General features: G+C 41.8%; 1 protein-coding gene across 3 annotated transcripts in view; it reads left to right on the top strand.

The window, feature by feature from the left end:
• The first annotated feature begins 1,979 nt into the window (after positions 1-1,979).
• SLC44A5 (solute carrier family 44 member 5) overlaps positions 1,980-23,875 on the top strand; it is an 83,124-nt gene continuing 61,228 nt past the window's right edge. Inside the window, exon 1 of one of the 3 annotated variants that reach the window (XM_071810033.1) lies at positions 1,980-2,199. In XM_071810033.1, coding sequence (XP_071666134.1) covers positions 2,169-2,199 — 31 coding nt within the window. In that variant the 5' untranslated portion in view covers positions 1,980-2,168. Of the gene's footprint in view, positions 2,200-2,503; positions 2,641-2,755; positions 2,959-23,875 lie in introns of those variants that run through there. The other 2 variants (XM_071810031.1, XM_065842106.2) reach the window with 2 other exon arrangements.

The raw sequence follows: 23,875 nt of genomic DNA, 5'->3' as shown, positions 1-23,875 counted from the left end.
GTAAGTAAAAGCTCATTTCTGGTTGTTCACAACAGCCCTAAATATATGTTATCTTATATATAACATACACTATATGTTGTATTATATATAGCACATATGCTAAATTTAACGTGTTAAAGACAGTATCTAATAAATATTATATTATATTATATTATATTATATTATATTATATTATATTATATTATATTATATTATATTATATTATATTATATTATATTATATTATATTATATTATATTATATCATATCATATCATATCATATCATATCATATCATATCATATCATATCATATCATATCATATCATATCATATTTACAATAATATATATAGACACAATATAATATATTGTGCATGCTGTATATCTTATAAACTATGTATAACATATGATACCTATAGAATATATTTTATATATTTATTTGTAGATCTGGCTATACAAACTCCATTACCTATGTTTTTTCTTGTGTGGTTTGTTGAGATTCCAATGCCCATTCTCCAAAGTAGACTCTATATAGATACACCCTCTGCACAGAGGGAGCAAAATGACCCTGAGATGTAGAATAATCCTGAGCTTTCCTGAGAATTGTACCTCAGTTCTGACCAGCAGGTCCTGTCATGCCTGGTACCTTCAGGTTGCTGTGCTGTACCAGAGTGAGCCAAAGACACTGACCCATGCCTGGCTGCCTACAGAGCTGTCCTGCACAGCTTTCCTCATGTTTGACTCCACCTCTGACACAAGAAATTCTTTTTTCTGCAGATGGGATTGTCTGAACTGTTCTTCTAGTCATCAACACTGGATGAAATAAGGAGTTCTTCATAGATGGCAAAACATGTCACCCCTTTTCCACAGTAGGTGTTTGCCTGTGGGATCCGTTTTCTGGGACACAGCGTGGCACCTTGTGCAGCTGGACCAGAGGGAGGCTCAGGAGAACAGGGGGGCTGGGTCTGAGAAAGGACTCCCCTTAGCTTTGCAGCCCACCAGTGGCACACAGAATGCATAAACTTCTGCCTGGGTAGTAATCTGATGAAATGAGGTAACTGAAGGAAGCAACTACTCATTTTAAAAATTACAGGAACAAATAAATCCTCACAATTTAATGCAGAGGGGAAAAGAACTCCCCCCACTACTTCCACTGCTAGCAGACAAAACTGCATCTGTGAAATTCAGTAATTAGAGCAATTGTCCTGAACTGAGACCTCTGGGAGGATGGACAAGGTGTTACAGATGCCTGGTTTAGTTTTCTTAAAACAAGCCAAGGCAGCTAGTTCTACAAGACCTGATGATGCACTGACTGCAGAGGAGGCTCATACCCACATCGCCTCTAGCACATGTATGATTGGGTTATATTTCAATACAAGCATGGTAACAACTTCATGAGCTATGCGTATTAATTTACTCATCATATGCCTTTGAGAGTCTTACGCCAACTTTTGAAAGGATACCTTTATTTGCAAGCCTTGGAAGGTACCTTTTCCTCAAATTGCTCATGTGTAAAATTGTAAATGGTGGCCTACAGGTGCACGTCTGTCAAGAATTACATAGGGTATTTCAAAATGTGTTTCAGTATAAAATGTTCTGTGTGTTGGACTTTGTGATGTTTCCCTAACAACAGAGTAATAGATAAACAGCAATGTGACATCTGAATATAGCGTCCTTTTGCTATAGTGATGATTTGTGGTGTCAAAACTGAAAAAGAATCTCAGCAATCAGACTAATTGCTCTTGAAGTGGCCATTGCCCTATTCAGGTAAAACAAAGGGAGGCAGATGACAACTGAAGGAATGTTTATGCCCAGCAACCCAAATTTGTCAGGACTGGACCTGTTTTTTGACTGAATCATGAAAATGCCACCACCCCGAACCAAAACGAAAGCGTTACAATTCCCCCCGGTGGGGAGGCGACAAACGGCCCCGCTCTCTGTGAGCAGTGCGGGTCCCTCCGGCACTCGGCAGCCCCGTGAGCTCACACCTGTGCCGGCGGGAGGCGGCTCTGGGGAGGCTCAGCACGGGGGCCCGGACAGCTCCGCGGGGCGGGAGCGGCTCCGACCGGCTGCTCTGCAGCGGCGGCACCTGCGGGCTCGGGCCCGGAGCGGGACGGGCTTCCCGGCAGCGCCACGAAAGCCCCGGGCCCGTGCGGCTGCGGCAGCTGCGTTTCGGGGAGAACGGGGATGGATGGAGATCCCCCCGCCGCGGACCGCACTGGGTACGGCGAGCGCTGCTACCGGCCGCCGAAGTTGTCACTGGGAGCCGAGATAAGGCGAAGTTAGCGCGGCGCGTCCCGCCAAGGGTAGCGGAGGGGGTGCGGGACAGCGGTGGGGTGCGAGGCAACGAAGGAGGTGCGGGGCAGCCGCGGCCCGTCCACCCGCTCTGCGCCCCCTGCCCGCGCCCCCCCCGCACGGCTCGGGCACCGCCCCCGCGGGCTCGGCGCAGGCGTCGGCCGCGGAGCCGGCGGGACGGGAGGGTCAGCGCGGGGCGCGGGCGCTGTTCGGAGCGGAGGCTGGCCGGGCGCTGCCGCCTCTCATGCCTGCACGGCAACAAAGAGCGCGCTGAGCGGCGGGCGGAGGCGCCGGGCCCGGGCTGCGCTGGTGCGGGGGGCACCGGGAGACCATGGCGAGGAAGGGAGAAGCCTCCGCGTCTCTCTACGGTGAGCGCCCGGCGCGGGGGCAAGGCGGGGCGGGCCCGGTGCTGGCGGGCGGAGGCAGCCGGCCCTGTGCCGCCCTCCGGCCTGTTTACATTGCGGATCCAGCGTGCAGCGGCAGCCAGAGTTTGTTTGTCTCGGCGGGGCTGGGGTGGGCGTAGGGCCCCGAGCGGAGGATCCCTGGGCTCGGGCGCTGCTCCGCCCGCGCTGCGGTTCGCCCGGCCCGAGGAGGCGGGACGGCCGGACTGGGAGCCGCTGTGCGCAGAGGCGAGATGGGGGCGGGCAGGGCGAGAACCCCCTCGGCTCCCCGCTCTCCGGCAGCAGGTGCGTTGCGGCCGCGGTGTAGGGGCTGCGGAGGGGCCGGGCGGGCGAGCAGGCCGGCGGCAGGTGCGCGGCGGCGGGAGGGCCGGGCAGGCCAGGCCGCGGCGGCCGTTGTGCGGGGCGGGGGCTGCGCACCCGCGGGTCGGGGGTGCCGACCTTGGGAAGCAGGGAGCGGCGGCTCCGTGGTCGCAACCGGTTCCGCGCTGAGCGGGAAGGTCACCGGGGGCAGAACTTCATCTGGGTGCTCCAGCTCTGCTTTAATTGCTCCTTGGAAGCTCATGTATTTGCGACAGAGGACACGGGGTTTGCAAAGCTTCTTAGCCTGTTTGAAGGTGTCGCTACAAAACCGATTTCCTCTTCAGTGTGCGCGAGATTTCCATGCAAAACAAATCTGCAGAACGAGCAACCCCCTTGGAAACAAGGCTGCTTTTCTGTCGGTCCCGGAGGCTGCCTGTAATTGGCTGAGTTACACGAATGGCCAGGACCGGCCTGGGAAGCAGCCTTTGCCTCGACATCGCGGGCGTGCTGTGTGACATGTTTATGGCTCGGAAAACCGTTTTATAATTCACCTCTGTGGTCTGAGCCTTGATCTGGCTAAAGGAAAAATCGCAGCTTGACTTCTTCCCGAAAAAGAAAAAAGCCTTTAGGGAGGAAAAACAAACCAGAAAGAAATCGGTGCTTCACAGGTGAAATCTAAATAGGCGAGTCTGTAGTTATTTAACTTCTGAGAGAACCTGTTCCTACTCCTGTGGAAGTCAAAGTGGTCTTGCAGGCCACTGCAGAGGGAATGGGCCTGGGACCATAGATATTCAGCACTGATGGTGGAAAGACAGGCATGGAAATGTTCTTCTGAAAGAAGAACAGGAGTACAGTGTTCAGGAAGGGAAAATACCTTTTGAATAGAGCTCAGTAAGTGCTGTGTATGTTTCCTTACTTGCCATTTGTAAGCAAAAACACTCTGGTAAGAAAGTTGTGACACAAAGTACAGAGTGTTTTATTGTCATAATACAATCATTTTAAAAGTTATTTTTTCAAAGCATGTTGCTCCAGTAAGAGAGAGGGATCCTTCAGTTATTCAACTTCAGGAAGGGGGGCAATGTGTTTGTAGTCAACTTGTTTGGAAGAATTATTCTGATTACAATTTTTTTTATTTTAGCTGTTTCATGTCATCAGTGTGTTTATTTCCATAGACATTTTGAGGCCTGTTCTTAAGCTCTCCCAGTTTTAGCTGTGTTACCTGTCTGCATGTGGGAGAAGGATTGTAAATTCATCTTCGGAAACAAGCTTCTTAGTGGTTTCTTTAGTCTTCACTGGAACAGCTGTAAGGTGGCTCCAGGAATTTCATCTTTTTTTTCCTCAAAATGGGTTGAATATGAAGATTTTGTCAAGAGCAATGACATTGATTTTTATTGAGGCCTCTCCCTCTAGTAGGGGACTTCCAAATAAGAAAAACCAAAGTTCTTTCCCAACAGGAAGGTTGCGACTGAAGCTAAGGAGGCAAATTACTCATTATTTCCCTTTCTCATTATAGCTGATTTTTGAGGTTGTGAGTTGTTTGGGTTTTTTTTTAGCCAAAGTAGTATTTCCATTCATGTAACTGCAATGTTAAGGGCTGTCATGTGGCTGTTGAAATCAATGGTGAAATTCTTTTTGACCTCGTTGTAGAATCAGGCTCTTAACAGTGATGGTACCATAAGCACTTTCCTATAGGGGTGAACTGCGGTTCAATTGTTGGCTTACAAATCACTGAAGTCCTAATGGATGATGAAGTTGTCTTTAAAGAAAGCTTTTATCACTGTTTTAAGAAACATTAGTAAGAGTAAGTATACGAAGTAACAAGTTTTATTACTTTCAACTCAAATTTAGCTAGCTGACTTTTTTTTATATCTGCATGTTTACATTCTCTCTAGGAAGAGCTACTTTCCTATGATTTCTTTTGCCAGTAGTGGGTGCAACCAAAACTTGAGTCAGTGGTTGAGTTTCCTAGTTACTGTTGTGAAGTGATCATGTCAATTTCTTTACTAAAAATAATTGTCTGTTTATTTTCCCAAGTGGGGAGGTTCTTGTATTTCCCGTGGAAGAGCTTTTGATGATCTATGAAACTTTCTGTTAAGATATGTTATTTCTTGTAGCATGCCTGCTTTTCCCTTTCTGAATTCCATCCAGTGACACAAGTACCATGCAGGAGGGACACACTTGGCCTAAGGAAAATGACTCTTTAGCCACCGCAGCATCATATGTCATGGAAGATGTTGACTGTGATGCTGCTGCAGATAAAGCCTCCTGATGTCCTGGTGGTAAATCCTTGTGTATCATGTTTTGTAATTTGTTTCACCTTCTGGGGTTCAAATGTCATTTATATGAAAGCTGAAACTTCATTTAACACTTTCTTCACATGTGAATATGCTTGGAAGTGTTAGAAGTAGGTGAAACTCAAATGTCTTAAACCTTTCTTCCTTTGACACAAACTTGGTCCCCTTTATCTAGTCTCTGCAGTGTGTGTTTTAGGTGGGATAAAGCATTTACTCTTTGGGCACATCTGCTCAACCTGAGTATGAAGCTTCAGCAATGACTGGTTTTGCTGATGTCATAGTTTTTGATAAAACAGTTAGCTGTGGAATAAATTTAGAGGTCTGGGGAGAAAACCAGAGTATTTTAAAAGCAGCACTTTGTAGTGTGCTTCCTGTTGTTTATTACTGCAGACAGGTCTCTGAGTGAGAACTTTCTTGGTGTGCTGCTTCATCTGTTGCCTGGTCCTTTGGTCATGTCCTCCACAACATTGTCTCTAGAGTTACAGCCAACGGCTCAATACCTAACTGGAAACCAGTAACAAGTGGTGTCTGTATTGAGACTAACACTGTTTAGTATCTTCATCAATGTCACAGGCAGTGGGACTTTGTTGTCGTAAGTCAGTCAAGTTTTGGGGGACATTTAGGCAGTAACTTCCCCTGCCCCCATCTTTGATTCTCCACAGTCTAATACAGTGTTTGCTTAACCTGTCATGCCTCAGGGCATGTACAGGGTCGTCTTTCATGATCTCCTGCTGATTTTTCACAAGATGTAGAATTATCTTAACACACACCCACTTTTGTAGCAGATTTAATGGAAGTTGATGATGGAATCCTAAGTTATTGGAAAGTATAAACAAAACACACAAAAGGTTTATGCAGTTGCATTGTAGATTTATTGAAAAATAGGTCTAATAAACACAATACTTATTTGTTGAAAAACACCTAGATACCAGTGTGTGCTTTGAGTTGAAAGTGACAAAGCAGTTGTAGGCCATTTATGTGGCTGCTGTTTCTTTCTTGACTTCATAAAGTGAATGCAGTGAGGGACACAAATAAGACCATCACATGGTGTATGTGAGGTAGATTTCTAATGTCTCAGAGGATGATGAACATTTCTTCCCAGAGTAAAACTGGGCTCTACATCAGGTGCCTAATGTGATGCTGTCTGCATCCTCTGAGCTGTGTGACATGTTTGTTACTCGTCAAGAAGTTCATCGTCATGTTGAATTTTCTTAGAATGAGTTTTTCTTTGAATAGATAAGACAAAGAATATATCATAATTCACTGAACAATCAGTATGGTGTCAAGAAAGAATTAGAAATGCAGTACAAATTGGTTTCGTTTTACCTTTTTGTCATGACAAGATTAACTCAAATTTATCTCTAAAGAAGTCAATACAAAGTTGTGCCCCAAAACTTAAGGAAGAACAGGACTGATTTGAGGATAATAATAAACAGGACAATAGTAGGGGAAAAAAAGATTCCTATAGAACTGTATGAGAGTGAACACAAAGGTTTGCAATAGCTTTCTAGATAAATTACAGTAAATTATGTAAATACACATTTCAGGACTGTTTAAATACATGTTTTCATAATCTGAAGACTTCAAATGCACATTATTGGCTGCAATAGGATATGATATAGGTATGTATCTAGACACTGTTGAATACATATGCTGTTTCTATTGGACTGTGGTGGCTATCTCTATAAATGATATTTTAAAATGTTGAATATTTACCACATAGAATAGAGACTTTCTGAACAGCAGTGTGGTTTATTGTGTATTATGGTAAAACCACTATTACAAAGATAACTGGGCATTCTTAGTTTTTTATGCATTGTGGTATTTTGGAAGCGTCTGTACTTCGGTGCTTCAGTGACAGTGATACCTTCATGGGATTTCTACATTGTGCCCATCTCAAAACCAGTTTAAACTTCATTCCCTCATTTGGATTGTCATGGAGACTTTTATGGGATGACTCGGATTTACAGAGCTAGGCGTATCCTGTTTTCACAAGAGGCCTTCAAGAGATTATTAAGGAGATGCAAACAATAGCTCAGTTAAATTTACAGATGTCTCCTTTGATACAACAATAAGTCCTTACTTTATTAATACAAGTAACTGAGTGGAATTCAGTGTATCTTCTTAAAACATGACAAGTGCTGCATGCCCGAAACAGGTCAGTAAGTGTACAGGCAATAAAATCAGTAGGATTTAGTCAATGTAAATTGCTCATCTAGTGATCTAGTACTTTTTATTTCTTGAGCCAAATTAATTACTACAGTTTCCAGTCCAATTAATATTCTAGAGTATGTGAAAGCATCCAAACTCTGACTGATCATCCTTTAGAGTTCGAGTACTGTACTTCTTCCAGTGTATTAACTGAAGCTGAGCTGTTCTTGGGAGTCAAGTGTTGCTCAGCTGTGGACAAGGGTGACACAATCAGAACAGCTTTGAGTAAGGAGATTGACTTAACTGTTATTAGTTGATTATTTATTGCTGAGTGGTATGACGGTCACTGAGCATTACCCAGAAAGAAATATTTTAATAAGCTAGGCTTCTTTATGACTACATAAACTTTGTTATATCTTTTAACAAGCAGGATATTAGTATGCAGTTGAGGGGATATTCTCTCTGCTGCTGTACAATTGAACAGTGATGTAATGAAATTAACTCCACATTTCTCTGTCAGATGGATTGGAGCTGTTTCTACATGACACAAACTCCAGGCGAGTGTGGGTGTGTAATGGAGTTGTCATGCAGGAGGAAATAAAGCTCAGACCCACTGCTTTTAGTGAGACCCCCTGTGTTATCAAAGCAAGGCTTTACATATGGGTATGGAGTTTTTAAAGCTTTTAGTGTTTATTTCCCTGGGCTCTGCGCTCTGAAAAAAGAAGCATTGCACAGAAGCGTGAAGCATAACTGTTGCGGAGTTAGAATTAGTACATTTACCATAACTTGGTAGTTTTGTCAGAGCTAGTGAATCCTTCTATTTAGGAGTCCATTGATAGACTGTGTCAAGAACATAAATAGGTTATCATGGACCTGACCAGTCTGAGGCTTCCACCCACGTCCCCTGACCAAGGGCTCCATCTGAGCTCAAGCTGGTGCCTCTGGTTCCTGTTGGAGCTCAGTCCAAGAGGTGTCTGTCCCAGTTCTGTGTCTGAAGTGCTACATGGAATCCTTGGTCCGTGACCCTGGCCTGGTGGCCTCTGGCTGTCCATAGGAGCTGATGCTGTCGCTGCCGTATTCCAGCCCCTGGTGCTTCAGGGTGCGGTGGTTGCACAGCCTGTGTTTGGGGTGTCCTGGGTCTCAGACCTGCCTTCCGTGGGGACCAGTCCTGCTCTTGCTGTTCTGTGGTCTGTCTCCATGTCTTTTTGTCTTCTCAATGTGACTGTCTAACAATGAAAGGGGATCCTTTTTTGATTAATCAGCATTTTGTGCATTCGTCACAAAGCAGTTGTTTTCACAACTCAACTTCAAAAGAAGTTTAAAAAACGTCTTTGTATCAAATGCAGAGGCACCAATGGTTTTGCGAAAGTAAGACTTGATACTTTTCACTTACCTATTTGACATGTTAATGTTCTGGTGTGCTTGCAGTTAAATATCTGCAGGTGTTCCATCTCTTTCTGTGCTTCTCTCGCTTTCAATGATTTTTGATCCGATCGATACAGTCTTAAATAACTCTCAATAATAGTTACAGTTAAATAGAATTAAAATTGTTGTATTAATGCTTCATGGTTTCTGTCCCTTCTTTCTTTTTCCTCATAATGGAAGGTTCACCCTTCCACGTGCTACTTGCAGTGACACCCCCTCGCTCCCCCAGCACCAGACTGAAGCCACCAGCGCTGGGACGTGGAGCAGCGATGGAGGGTTCATCCTTCATCCTTCACTTGCTGCTCCATGTCCTCAGGCTGGTGTGGGCTGCGGTGCCTGGTGCTGCGAGCTGCCAGTGTCTGGAATCTCATGCCAGGAGGAATATGATGTCGATGTTTTTTTCTTCCTCACTCTAGGATCCACTCTGGGACCTTTTAATATATTTGCTAACATACTTTGATACCTTGCCCTTCATTGGCCTACAATTTCAAATGATATGCAAACTTGCTATATGTGGTCGGTTTTACTTATGTTAAATATTTGCTCTGTTTTTCTGTTTTGTTGTCCCTGAAACCGGCGTTTTCCAGCTCCAGCACTGTGTTTCTTACCTGTCCATTGTGAGCTGTTCGTAGCCTGTGCTAAGCTTGTGTCCATCGTTCGTTTTCCCATCCTGTGCATGGTATTACCATCCCGTCTTCTGTCTCCACTTCTCAAGGTCTCTCCTGTCATACTGGGCCTGTATTTCTCTACACTGCATCCTTATGTTAGAGTCATAAATATGTCCTTCTACACGGACCGATAAGTTAATACTATTATCTGTAAAAACATGATAGTACCATACCATGATAAGCAAAAATAAAACAAAGTAGCCATAACTGCCTGGTCAGAAGAAAAATTGATGTTATAGTTAAACCAAACAAAAACAAACCTGGAGGTGATTTAGTAAATTCAGTAATTGATCTTCACTTGCACGTGAAAAAAACTTGTTTGCTGTGCATTCACTCCCGAAGTGCAAGGGCAGTGTAATATTTACAGTTGCTTAACTGTTTTTACTATTTATGTTACAATTTATTTTTCCTCAAGGGCAGTCAGATTCACAAAATCTGCCAGTGTGAGTATATAATTTTCCCTAGCATCTGATTATTGTGTGAAGGAGACGCTGTCTCTTTAGTGGCTATTAGTCTAATACAATAATACGGGAGCATCTAGCAGGATTACATAAATTGACTTAGAGCTGTTAAAGCATGTAAACAGAAGAGCTTTCCTGTGAGGTTAGGGACAGGGTGTGTTTGGTGAAATATGATTCTGCTTTGTTTAATACAAAGAAGATAAACACATCCCAGATTTGTTAACAGCCTCGTTCCAGTGAAGGCCAAGCCAAACATAGTGGCTGTGTCATGTGCGGTGTACACACAACCCTGGACATGCAGGTTTCTCAGGTCATCTTTTCCTGCTGAGCTGGTGCTGATTCCTTTGGGACTTTGAAGAAGGTGTTTCAGTCCTAGGTTGAGGAAGCAGTGAAGAGGTGCCCAGGAAAACCCTGGGAGAAGACAAACAGAACAACCCTTTCGAAGCTCTTTCCAACTTAATTTTCTATGGTCACTTGTTTCGAAGGTGGTTGAATCTCAGCAAGTTTGGGAGCCAGAAGGCCCTACAAAAAGCAGTGTTTGAGTGGGATACCTCTGTACCTCTTTTCCAGTGTTTGTAGCAGCTCCTGGTCAAGTTCAGACACAGCAAACAGCATTTGACTGTGGGTCGGTAATAATTGCTTAAAAATTCTTTCCTTCTTTCTTCTTGGGTAGAGAAAATAGTAGCTAAGATGGGAAATCTAGTGCATAGTACTTATTGGACTATGCTGACTTGATGAACTAATGGGGTCTCATTCGGGTGGTGAGGTGCAGGGGACATAAACTCCATGAGGGTGGTGGCAAAGCAGTGACAAGCCCGAAAAGTAGTTACTTGGAAAAAATACATTTATTGTAAACTTGTGTGTTACCTTTACCAGGGTGACAGGAAATAAATGTCTGACAGCCATTAGAGTTAGATGCATGTCTTGGATATCTAAGTTTTCTTGGGCAACAGATCTCAACAGTAACAAAGTATAATTGCAGACAAATGTCCTGCGCAACTTAAACTTTGTCTTAATGATTTTGCTTTTTTCCCCTCCATATTGCTCAGTCTGAGTTTGTTGGTACCAAGCTTTTATGATACTGGAATTTCACTCTCACTGTTGTCCTTCACAGCAGCTGGGCTGCTATAAGCGCCCATAAATAGAAGCAGCCAAGAGGAAATCTCTCTAACTTGTGGGATAATCCCATGGAGCCTACTGCTGATGTACAAATTCAGTGCTGTCCACATGCCCATACAAATTATGGGGAATTTTTACACACAGGGATGAGATGCTTCTGACTGTTCGTTCTAAGGGAAGGCCACACAGCAACATTTGCACGTGTCCTACCTCGATCCACATAAGTGAAATCATCCTTTCCCTCAGGTTGTGCTGAAGGGAGCTGCAGCAGGTGACCATCCTTCAGGGTGCTCTCTTGATCAGTCATGTTGAAGTCAAAGATCTTCAAGTGTACCAGAACCTGAAAAGTGCCTTTGATTGACCTTGACAGCTGCCAAGACAGGGAATCTGGCCTAGAGGAAAGACTCTAGCTAAAGAGGACCACTAACTAAGGTTCTCAAAAAGTGTTTGGCAGGTTCCTTCTCCAGCAGGCAGTCCCATGCTTGTGCCTATTCCTTAAACCAGTAGATAATCCGCTAACGTACATGGTTTAGTGTGTTGTGTGGTGCTGATGTGGTGAGCATGGGAACCTCGTTCTGCCCTGGGAGCAGGTGTCACCAGAAGGAGCTCTAACACACGAGCGGGGCAGGATTCTGCTTGATTATCTTTTCTGCACAGCTGATAATATATAGAAAAAAGTAAGTATCTTTGTCAGGTTAACAGATTCCTGGTGGACCAGCTGCATGCACAACATCTAGACTTGTACAGGGTGATGTGCCATGAAATCTGGTAGCTGAATTAATGTCCTTCATAATCAGTGCACTTTGAAATAGATGAATATGCTGAATAATAGCTCTAATACTTATTATTTAAGGTATTTGTACTGGATGTTACAGTAAAACTGCTTGTTTTTTCATCACTTATGTTTTTCTACAAGAGTTAGAATTTCTTGGACGTGATCAGGTTGCTAAAAACCAGCTGACTAACAGTGTAGCAAAATACAGTATTTATTTTTAGATTTTTTTTCCCCCAACAGAATGATAAATAGTGCCTATGCTGTTGCTTTGCTCTATCTGACAAAAGGCAATGAGCTGTATCTGTGAATACCCCTTTTTGTTGGTTTCAGTACAATGCAATATCTGTGCGATCATCTAGACAACTGCTATAAACAGGAACATTATAATAAGTGCTGTGTGCGTGTGACCAGTGGTCTTGAACTCTTGTAATATATACCCCTATAAGTAACTGAAAGGATTTGAATGGGATTTGTGAGATAATAAACTATTTAGGTATGTATATATTTATGTATTTAGGAAAATATGTATATAATACATGCATATGTATTTCCTTGTTAGCATTTTTCTAGCATCTGTCCAGGTCCCTACTACACCTTGACAAAACATAAATAACAGAATTATTATAGCCATAAATACATAATTTTGTTTGGAAAGCAAGTAACGTGTGCACACGTTGTTTTTCTGTTTATGCAGTTCATGCCAAGTAGACTCTTGCTGGTTTGTGCCGATGGGCTCTGCACAAGTGCCGGGTGCTGTGGCCAGAGGACTGTGACACGAGTCCAGCGTCTTGCCTTGAGCCTGAGCCCATCACCGTTTTGGGACTCGGGTCCTCCAGGCTGAGAGAACATCCCTCGCAGCTGCTGTCTTGAAGTTTCTTTGCAATCGTAGAGAAAATAAGAACAAGAGCTCAGCTACTGGGAACTGCTGGCTCTTTCTGTGGGTCTCTTTGTGATGAAAGGTTTCCCTTTCAACTAAGGGAATCAAAAATTCTGTAAGTAGTGGATGAAGGGTTTGGGATACTGAAAAACAAAACAGGAAGAGAAATCAGTGAAGGTTTCTTAACAAAACCAACCCTGAAATAAGTGAATCTGTAACTGGGGATAGTAAACAAATAAACAAACCAAGCCGCTAGAATTCTGAGCCATAAACTGTCTGTGAAGGTGTATAGTAAATCTGGAAATGTGGTGAGCAGGAGGAAATAAATACACTCTTTTCCAAGTGCACTGTAATGCTATGTACGCTGTAACCACTACCAGAAAAAGATATCTGAGAAAACCTAAGGATGCTGCTGATCTATGCTCCATCTCACTCACAGGTGTAAGGACAATATAACGAGAAAGGGTGACATAGTAAAAGAGCATTTTGTGGAAGTGTTTCTTTCCTCCCTGCACTGGTGCTATCAGCTGCTCATCGCTTATTGTATTTGCAAGTCCAGGACTTCGATCCTTGCAAGTATCAAAGTGGAGTTAAAACCTTCTCTCCAACAGTGTTAGAACATCCTAGCAGCCCTCATCCTAGGAGCCCACAACAGACTCACCAAATGATCCAAGATGATGCTGGGATTGGCCTAGGGTAAGTTTTGCTTGAAAGTACAGTTTTAGTTTATTGCTTGTTCCTTCCTTGGTTTCCTCTGTTTTAGAGGAATTTGGTGGATTTTCCTCCCCACCCTCACTGTTCTGGTTTCAACACTACAGGTCTGACCTACAGCAAAATAAAAGTGAATGAAAGACAGGGAATTTGGTGTTTTCTTCTGCATTAAATTTGCATTGTATGTCACTATCAGAACTATTTTTTTTTAAGGGTAATTGCAGGTGACCAAAATATAATCATACTTAGAATACAAGATTTCTGTCAGGATGAATTTGTACGTGACTCCCAGCTGTGAATTCTCTGTAATGCATTGGTTTTCCCTGTAGGGAAAACTGCCGTTGTCTCTTGGCAAAACCTCAGTAGTGATAAACACTGATCAACAAGTTGTTGAAGGTGATTTTGTACAGTTGTTTTGCAGCTTTCATAGAACTAGGTAGAAGGCACATTGCAGTGGATTTTCTATATGGCTGAAAGTTACAAGTCTTTTCCAAATCTTCAGGTGATTTAAAATGCTGAATCTGTAATAAAGTAAACATTTTGGCTATGAAAAAATATTCCTCTGGAAGCAGTGGGTATGATGAATGTTATCATGGACTAATGATTAAATTAGAAAAAGATCAGGAAATACTTAATGGGTAAAGGAAGCCTCTTATTTTCATCAGTTGGCTTATAATGACTTGTGTGTTGCTCAAGACAGGAAATTCATGTGAAAAGAAGCTCACACTTCAGGACCGTTTTTCCAGTCATTTTTCTGGAACAAGTAGTACATTCGAAGCAGTTGTAAATGTAATTGTAGGGATTTGACTCTGACAGAATATCAGAGAATCCCAGGAATAATAGTTCTTGGTACCCAGTGATCAGAGCTCTGGCTGATGGATTTATTTGTGGATTTATTTGTTGTTCAGAACAACTGAAACGCTTGAACGCTGGGAATACGAGTAGGAGGGAATGCGAACTGTGGGACAGATTTTTGCTTGAATTCTCTAGCGAGTGGGATGTGTTTAAAGAAGGGTGAAAATCTAGGCCTGGAGGTAAACAAAATACCATCTTGTCTTTAAGACTGAATGTTGGCTTTTGTGTGTATTGTGAAAACACATCATTGCTTCAGTGTTCCAGCATAAGCTGGATGGCAACTGCAGCAGAGATTAACTGGGTGGGTATCAAAATCATGGTAAGGGAGATGGGGACTGTGTCTTGACATAAAATAATTGGCAAACACATAGCTAAAAATGTGTCGCAAGACTATAGAGGTCACTGGCAAACTGACTTCACTTTAATATTTCCAGATTTCTGAGTGCAGTAATCCACAAGTCTTACCGTTTTTTACTTTTTTTTAGTCTATAGTAAAGCAGGAAGAGAGACTGAGGATAATAATTGTATGTCTAAAAAAGCCTACCATTGGAAAGTGTTGGCTTCCATCCTTAGAATACAGTAGAACAGTAACTCGTAACAGCCTTCTGGCATATAGGGTTCAAAAGTCAGTCTTTTGTCTCCTAGAATTTCCAGTTTGTCACATTTAATCTATATTAATCTTCACAATTTTTGTAGAAGCTTTGATTAGGTTTATTGGTTGAGATTTCATATAGAAGGTCCTCTAAGAAAAAACATTTGTTATCCTTCATTTTGTCTGTTAATGATAGGAAAATACATGCTTGTGGTTCAGGTAATTATTTTTTTTCTTCAAGCAAGTTCATTATCACATTTCCCAAAGCGTTCAGGATATACATGCATTATCATCTTGAGCTGCATTTTGCCATTATCTATATGGTTCTGTCAAGAAATCACATGGGGATTACTGTGTTTCTTTGTAAGCACTCAGGAATAATTTCATTAGTGTATAATCCAGAAGTCAAAACCAAGTAGTAACACAACTATCAAATTCTCACTTATCCACAGTTTACTAGGGTTATAGTTTGATTTACTTGGATTCAGTTGATGGGCAAGTACTGTTGGGTTGGAAAATGCTTAGGTGCAGCAGAAGAAATTATTGCTGGTGGTTAAGATCAAGTCATGTTATGGCTTGCAAAGAATTTTATCTTGAAAACATTCATACAATTCTTAATTACAAAATTGCTATGTTTTAGATTAAAATTTTAAATTCAGAAATGGATTTTTTTTGGGTAGTTTATTCCATTTCTCAGCTGTCATGATAACTGAAATCCAATTTTATCTTAATGCCCTTATGTTGCTTACTAGATGTAACTCGCGGTAGACATGTCTTTAGTGAAGGACATGTGGATAAGTCTGCTGTTGTTCTTGGGCACCTGATCAGTCTTGTAAATTCTCCTGTGTTTACGTTACAGTTTGTTCTTCCGTGGATCCTACTGCATCGTCTCATTCCTGTCTCCCTTGCTGACCTGATTAGGTGTTTCCATTTCCACTTGCTTTGAAGTTCACTCATCTTTTTTATTTTATCTTTTTCCCCTTCAGAATAATTAATTGTAATTGTAATTTAGATGGAGATCTGGTATTCTGTGTTTTAAGCCAGAGTTCAAATATTGTCATTGCTGCATTGGCAGGGAAAGAAGTCTGGAAAGCTGAAAACATTAGCATTCTACAATGTTTGATCTGTCCTATTTTAAGTGAAATAAGATTTTAAAAACAAACAAAAAATCCCCAACTAACCAACCAAATGAAAAATATCCCTGCCATCCTGGGAGCAGCACTCACACAAAGAGAACATTGCTCTTGCACAGACCACAGATGTTTTTAGCAGTAACACTGAGCCTGTGCAGGTGATTGGGGAATCTGAATGGACAAACACTCGTAACTGTCTTACCTCCTTCAGCACTCACACGTTCTGCTCAGGTGGACTTTGAGGGCTACAGATATCGCCCAGGATGTCTGGATCCTGTATATAATATTTGGATACATCTGCCCTCCGTGCTCCAGGTCAGATATGCTGAACGTGAGCCCGGCGTGGGCAGCTGTTGAACAGCCACGTTGGTGTGTGCTGGGTCTGTGGGTGCAGGAGCACTGATGCTCTGGGGCACAGCCTTATTTTGCATGTTCTGCCCATTCAGTTTGGCACTTGCATTGTAAATCTGTGTTTGTGGGAAATGTCAGACCTACTATGTATTCATGTAGCAGTTGTCACACAACCTGGAGGTACTGGACTTGATCCATGTAGCGCAGGACATAATTTCTCACAGTTCCTTATCTTCCATGGAAAAGCCTCGTTGTCTAATCTGGAAAGCTGATGTGTTCGAGCAAAATAGTTGCTGTGGATCATCCAGGGAGCAGTTCCCAGCAGCAGTGTGGGGGCGACATGTTCTCACTGTTAAGATACACATATATGAACTGATTGTTGAGCCCAACTGCCTGTAAATGGGACCTGGAAGGTTCATTGTCCAAGAGAAACACATGACACAAAGACTCAAGTGAAAGACTAGTATCGGCGCTTGTGAAACCAAATACTCAGGGGTGAATACTTGTGAGTGTTGTCATCTATCAATGGAAAACACTTCAGAGCAGGAGTGTCCAACTCATTTTCACCGGAGGCCACATCAGCCTTGCAGTGGCCTTCAAAGGGCTGAATGTAATTTTAAGACTGTACAAATGAAGGAGTAGACATCCCTGCTTTAGAGGTTGAAGAGGCTGGTGAATCTTCCAGCATCTAACAACAGGTTAATGTTTCTTTTTTGATCAAATTTTAATCTTCTGTGTGGGTGATGTTGTTCTGATTCAGACTATGTAGAATCCCCTGTGAACAATCAAGAACAGGAGAGGGCTCAGAGGAGGAGATGAGCAAGAATGAAGGGAATGACCAGCAGTATTGGAAAGAAAGCTGAACTTTAGTCTCAACATGAAAGGGAGTATAGGGTGACCTTTGCTTTAGATGTACAGTGAGTAACATACTTGTGTAAACTGCCTTTCCTGAAATAGTAGATAGTAATGTTTTCCTGAGCTAATCAGCACAGGGCAGGGAAAATATATGTGTGGCTCAGTCCACCAGAAAGTATAAAACAGGCATAACCAATAAAAGGACCTTCAGAGAGGGCAATGGGCTTGAGCTGGTTTTGACTTGCACATTTCTTCCCAGCATTGTGATGATGGACCACAGAGAGACAGGAGATGGGAATCACATTTGTAGTGTGATCCAGCTCTATATTGCATTTGCTATATTGTGCTTGTGTTACGATTTCCATACATGGCTGTATCACTCTGCTAAACCCACAGAATAAGTAAACTTGATATTAAACATTAAACCCTCTTAGTGTGGAGTATCTAAAGTAACCTGGTCAGAGAGTATTGAACTCTGACACTAATGAACTTGTGACATCCCACGAGGGAAGAAAATCCCCTATTTTCAACAGCTGAGTTTAAAACAGTTTTATTTGCTGTGAGTTACGTGTGCCTATAAAAATTTATGGTCTCGCTTGGGTTCCAGACCTGAGGTTTTGTTGCTGCAGGCTGGGCAGCCCCGGTGGGCACTGCGGGGTGGGGATACAGAAATTAAGGTTCACAGTGGATTTAAGACACTATGTGACAAATGAGCTTTGTGTACAAAGGCCTGAATTTGAAATCACAATTAACTGTGTCCTAGAAGGAAAGTATATACTTAAAATTAAGCCCACTCTTAAATGCTTTCCTGAATTGGACCATACTTAAGAGGACAGAAGAAATATTACAATAGATGGAATATGGATGTCATGGTGTAAATACTAAGAGCCTCAGTTTCATTTACACAAAGAGGAGATTCGATCAGATTTTAATCTCTAACATTAAGGCTAACATTTATTAACTTTTGATATCCTGCCATTTTAGTATTAACTGTGTATATTTGCAGGGGTTCGTAGGGCCTTTGGCCTACTTGATTTGTGCCCTGGATGCATGTATACCCATGAAACATAAATATTAACAAAAAAAAATTTTTTTTTTTTTTTTTAATTAGTAGTTCTTTTTTTACTAAGTGTCACTCCAGATACAACCAGGTGGATTTATTGGAGTCTGCCATTTCTTATAACCTGAGGCATCTGACTGAAGCAACAAGTGACAGGGGAAGCGACTACTATTTAACAGCACTTTTGACTTGATAAGTGCTCCAGCTGTGTTTTACAATAACGCTACTGTCAGGAATATGCCCAGGGACTTCGTGCCATGCAGAAATCACTGGCAGTATAAACTCACGTACGGGGGGTTTGTTAAAGCCTAGGTGTAATACCTGTGAAAAATAACTAATATATGTTCAAATAAATGTATGATGTTAATATTGGCTATAATCGCAATGTTATGTGTGATTATTAGTTGAATGTGAATGAATATAAAAATATATAAAGAAAAAAGAGAAGAAGAGAATAGTACAAATAAGAGCAATGAGTTACACTTACCATAGGAAAAAGTGCTTTCTTTTAGCTACTCCACAGTATTAATAAGAGTAACAAGATGCAGCAGATGTTGTCTCTTTGTTTCTCTGTGTTTTTATGTTGTGGTTCTAACTGAAATAGTGTTTGAAGAGAGTTTGAACACACGCACATTTTGGAAATAGAAATCCAATTCTGGCATATCAGTCTCCCAGTAAAAAAGAAAAATGTTTTAGGGGAGTATGTATTGATCGTCTGTAAAACAAACCAAACAAATCTCAAAAAAAGATTTTTTGGGGGCAGTAATTCATGTGGAAACTGCATGAAATTATGAACCAACGTTCACTGCCCTACTAAAACTGGCAGCCATTGTGCCTCAGTGAGAGCAGAAGGGCCTAGGGAAGCACAAAATATGGGGTACAGTTGTCTTCAGAGGGAACTTCATGACTGAATGGTTGCAGAATTGGGCCCAAGACACTTGTTTCTTTCCATTAAGACAATGTCAATGGGAAGTTTAAATGATACTGGTTTCTAAAGCACATCTGCTCAGTGCAGCACAACAGATTAGCAATACGTCTATGTATTTCTATCATAACCAACCCATAAAGTCAATCCACTGATCTCCAGCCTTACTGCTGTGGCCGTGGTGCCGATCTCGCTGCTGTGCCCCTGTCTCTGGTGCGGCTCTGCCAGGCCTTGTGGTGACATGAAGCCACGTTTCAGTCCCGTCAGAACCCAGCTGTTCTCACCATGGACATGCCAGACGTGGCTGGTGGCAGGATGGGGAGGACAGGATGGGTGGATGGGGGATAGGACCAACCTCCTGAGTTTCAGCCCATTCTTAAGCTGACCTGACAGGTGCTTTAGTTAATCCTGGACAAGAAAACATAGACTGACGAGTATAAGAAATCAGAAACTATCAATTGCATATAAATCTACAAAATTTTAACTTGCTCAACTCTCAGTGTTCTGAGGAAGAACTGAGCTACAGGTTTTGATTTTGTTTGTTTTCTAATGGTTAAAAGTTTTGGGGTTTGGGAGGGTTTGATTGTACAATTTAGCTTATTGATAAACTAATACAGTCTTCAGATGAAAAGGTGATCTTCACTCAAGTTAGAATTTGCCTTGCATGTGTCTGTTGTGATTTATTATTTTATTACTTCAGGAGCAAATGCATTTTTTTTAACCAAGATTTCTGGTAAGACTTGCAGACACATTGGTATGAAGGGTTAAGAAAAACAGATATAGAATCATAGAATTGTTTTGGTTGGAAAAGACCTTTAGCTGTCCTGTCAACCCTCATTTCCATGGATACACACTTTGAATAAAGGTATAATTAGTGTACTGCGGCCACAAGTACTCTGTCCTGAGAGTGACGTCATAGGGTAGGTGTGTTGTAGTGTCACTTCTAACACATTTAAACTGAGGTGATTTCTCTGAACTATGAGGTCAGAGTAACAGAAATGTTTGTTGTTTTGGGAGTTTGGTGAGGCATCAAACAAATTATCTAAACCCAGACAGACAAGCTGCAAATGTTTGTAAGGATTGTAACTTGTGAAGTTGGTACCCTGGAGAAGACAGGATCGGTCTGACCCTCAGGTTCCTCCTGTCTGTCGCTGTTTAGTGTCTGAGAGTGTATGGGAACTGCTTTCTGTGAACACCTCTAGTGATGGCAGAATGGTGTTAGCATAACTTCTAACACTCCCCAATAACAAGCATATACTTACCTGATTAATGACTGGCTTTATGATTGTCAAAACTATTTGCCTGCATCTCACTTGCTAATAGAATTAGGTGAATTAAATATTGAATCTTATTTAGAGACTGAATGTCTTGCTGTTATCTCTAATGTATAAGTAAATATTCCTCTGAGGAAGTGTAATCAGAGGGGTGTAAACTTCCCTGAGAAGGGAAACAAAACAGCTTGGCTGACCATGGGAAACTTTATAGCTGGCTGACAGGAACAGTGGGGATAGGGTATGTCTGCAGTGCTGCCTGAATTCAACATTAATGAGACTTAATCGTGAGCTTACACCACTTGGAACTGTTTTGCAAAGATCTCAGAAGAGCTCACTGCTGTAAGATGTCAACAGGCTGGTTCCTGTGTAAGGGAAGTCCTGGATGAAGTGCCCTCATCTTTGATCAGGGTGTAATCTGTGTAGTTTAGACTAGAGCCAGAATTATTAGACTGTAGACTAAGCTGGGTAGAAACTTTTTCTCCATTCTGGGGGCAGGGCATGGAGCAAATGATAGACCAGCCTATACTGGATCACTATAGTGGAGAAAACCTTTCAGAAGATAGAAAAAGGCCATTCAAGAAGCTTCTGATTCTTATCTTTGGCACCTTTTTCTTTAGCATAAGGTCTGCTGCTTAAAACATGAGAGAAACTCAAGACTTTTGCCATTTTCAGTGCAAATGTGTTTAGCTTTTCTTGGAAATGCTGCTGTTCGCAACACAAATTTAAGTTGCTCTTTAAGAACTCCATCTGTCTTTTTTTAAAAACCAGAAGATAGAATTCAGAAGCAGCAGAAAGCGATGAAGTTTCTGAAGCATTACTTCAGAATAGTTTAAGTCTCATTCACCTTCCAGGAAAGACTGACATGGGCCCTTTCCTGTGGAACTGGTAGAGAAATCTGTCCTTTTAACTGAGCAAGTTATAAAATATTTGCAAATGTTACTGTAGAATACTTAGTAAATGCATATATAGAGAGTGTTCACATTAATAAAATGTGCTAGTAAATACATCCATAGTCTTGGGAAGATGAATATCAATACCTCTGAAGTCCAAATGCTCTCACCAGAGTGTGCTGGTATTTGTTGCTGAAAGTTTAGAGCCACGTTCGTTCCCACTGGTGCTTCAGAGAGACCAGAACCTGAAACCATAACCTGGAGTTGGCATTCAAGGTGTGGGCGCTATGGGTGTTACGGCTGTTTTCATGGCTCCTGTTAAATGGATAGCCATCATGTTTTGATCCTTAACTTCATGGCTTTCATATTAAAAAGTGCTGGCTATGAAACTACAGGAATTGTGTAGATATTTGAGTGTAAAAAGATATTTGTTGATATCATTAGTCTTTGCTGCTGGAAGAGCGTTGTAGGTGAAGGAGTTAGCAGTGCTCATCAGAGCAGTGTGACCTCATCTGGGTGGCTGCCTTGATGCCACCTGCATGGCCTTGGCTTCATCCTGAAGTGAAGCAGCGTGGTCTCATGTGAGCATCCTTTTGCCTGATGGTAGAAGTGGTGAATAGAGTTGTTCTCTTCCAATAAAATCCCGTAAAGCCTGTACTGACTCAGCACTGATGCTGTTCCTCACAGGTGACAGCGTGTTGGGCTCTGGTTTGGGGTCTGAGTCCAAAGTGATGCCACTTGGGGGTCCCAGTGTCTGAAGGAACATCAGGTTACCATGCTGTCCTCTTTCTCCTCCCAGTGCTAGTGTCAATTAACAGCATTTTAATCAACACCAGCAGCATTATCATTTTATTGTTTGTTTATTATTAACAAGATTGTACTTGTTAATAATAGAAAATGGCTTGTTAGCTGTTGGGAATACCAAAGATTGCTGTTTTCAGAGCAGCATATAGTGTTAGTGTTCTGATGGACTACAAACATTCTTTTCTACCTTCTGTAACTTAAAAGGGCTTGTCTGGAACCAGTTCTGCAATGTTACATATAAAAAAAAAACAAACAAAAAAGGTGTTAGTGGAAATTAAACTCAGTGTTTCAAAATATTGTACAAGGTTCTTAGAGACACGAACTGTTTTAATTCCAGATTTATGCCATGCTTTATGCATTAGGACCTCCAACTAAATTTCAGTTTTGAGACCTTTCAATAATAATGTGTAGTTTTGTAGACAACAGAAGTCACACAGTCTCAGAATGGTTGACGTTGGAAGTGATGCCTGGAGATCATCTGGTCCAAATGTTGTGCGAAGAGCGTGGTAGCTGTTGTAACATTCTCATTTTACTGAAGTTATAACTGTCAGTGATTTGATGTTAGCTTTTAAAACACATATTACTGTGTTTTGGTAACATCTGGTTTTTGCTTTATATGCTTCTCTGAGCTGGTAAACATCTGTCTAACACCAATAAAAGTAGGGTTTGTTATTAATCACACAAAGTGGCAGTGAGTCCACCTCGGTTTTAGACAATACACTTTTAAAACACAAAAACTGAGCAAGGCTGTGATTGGTATTTCTTTTGAGAAAAGAACTTATAGTTTGTTGGTGTGATAGCACACAAGCTTAATGAATCCTGTGGGAGCTGCATGGAACAGATTAGGCAAGGCAGGATGCAAATCCAATCTTAGCTAAAAAGATCAAAAACTGTAACAAGTCCAGCGAAGTTAAGGAGTTATTCTGGATTTATATGATTTTATTTAAACCTGAATATGGCTGATACTACTGTAAAATTAGATATAGAATCAAATCCTCAGGAATGAAGGCCCTGTCAAACTTCTGCTGTAATCTCAAAACTTGGTCATGTGCTAGTCAAAAACACAAGTGTTAACATGCCTAATAATGGAAATAAGCAGTTGATAGAAAAAGTTAAAAGGTAATTAAATCTTGAAAACTCTTTAAAGTCTCAGACTAGTCTTCAGCCGTTTCAGTCTTCATCCCCGGCCTTTTAGAGGTGAAAGTCTGCTTTCCTCTTCCCAAGGACAGGTGTGTTTGTCGGAGATGTCAGCAGCAGGCGCTGGGGCGATCCTGTGCTGGGGACTGGGTGCTGCTCTTCAGGTGCCGCTCAGCTGTTGAAATTTGTGCTTTATCTCTCCATGATATCCCTAGAAGTCTTGTTTCTAAGGCAGAATTAAGTCTTTGTGCTGGTACGACTGCTCTCAAAATTCCCTCTTGTTATAACAGATCTTGCTAAACACCACGATTCTTAAGACATCGTGCACGTTTATCGCAAGAAGGAGGAGAAAAAGTAGAGTTCAGATTATTGCAAATACTATCTTCAACCTTTAGACAGAAATGTAAACAAAACTGATTAAGTTTCATTGCTAATTTTTCCACCTTTATTTCACTGAGGTGTGCTGTTACTCTTTGCACTTTCTTAAGGAACTCACCTCTGGTCCATCATCTGTGGTGTTCAACAAGCATTTCCCTGCTAGAATT

Source organism: Patagioenas fasciata, chromosome 6 (genome assembly GCF_037038585.1).
Source record: "Patagioenas fasciata isolate bPatFas1 chromosome 6, bPatFas1.hap1, whole genome shotgun sequence".
NCBI lineage: Eukaryota > Metazoa > Chordata > Aves > Columbiformes > Columbidae > Patagioenas > Patagioenas fasciata.
This window is presented reverse-complemented; position numbering and strand designations above follow the sequence as displayed.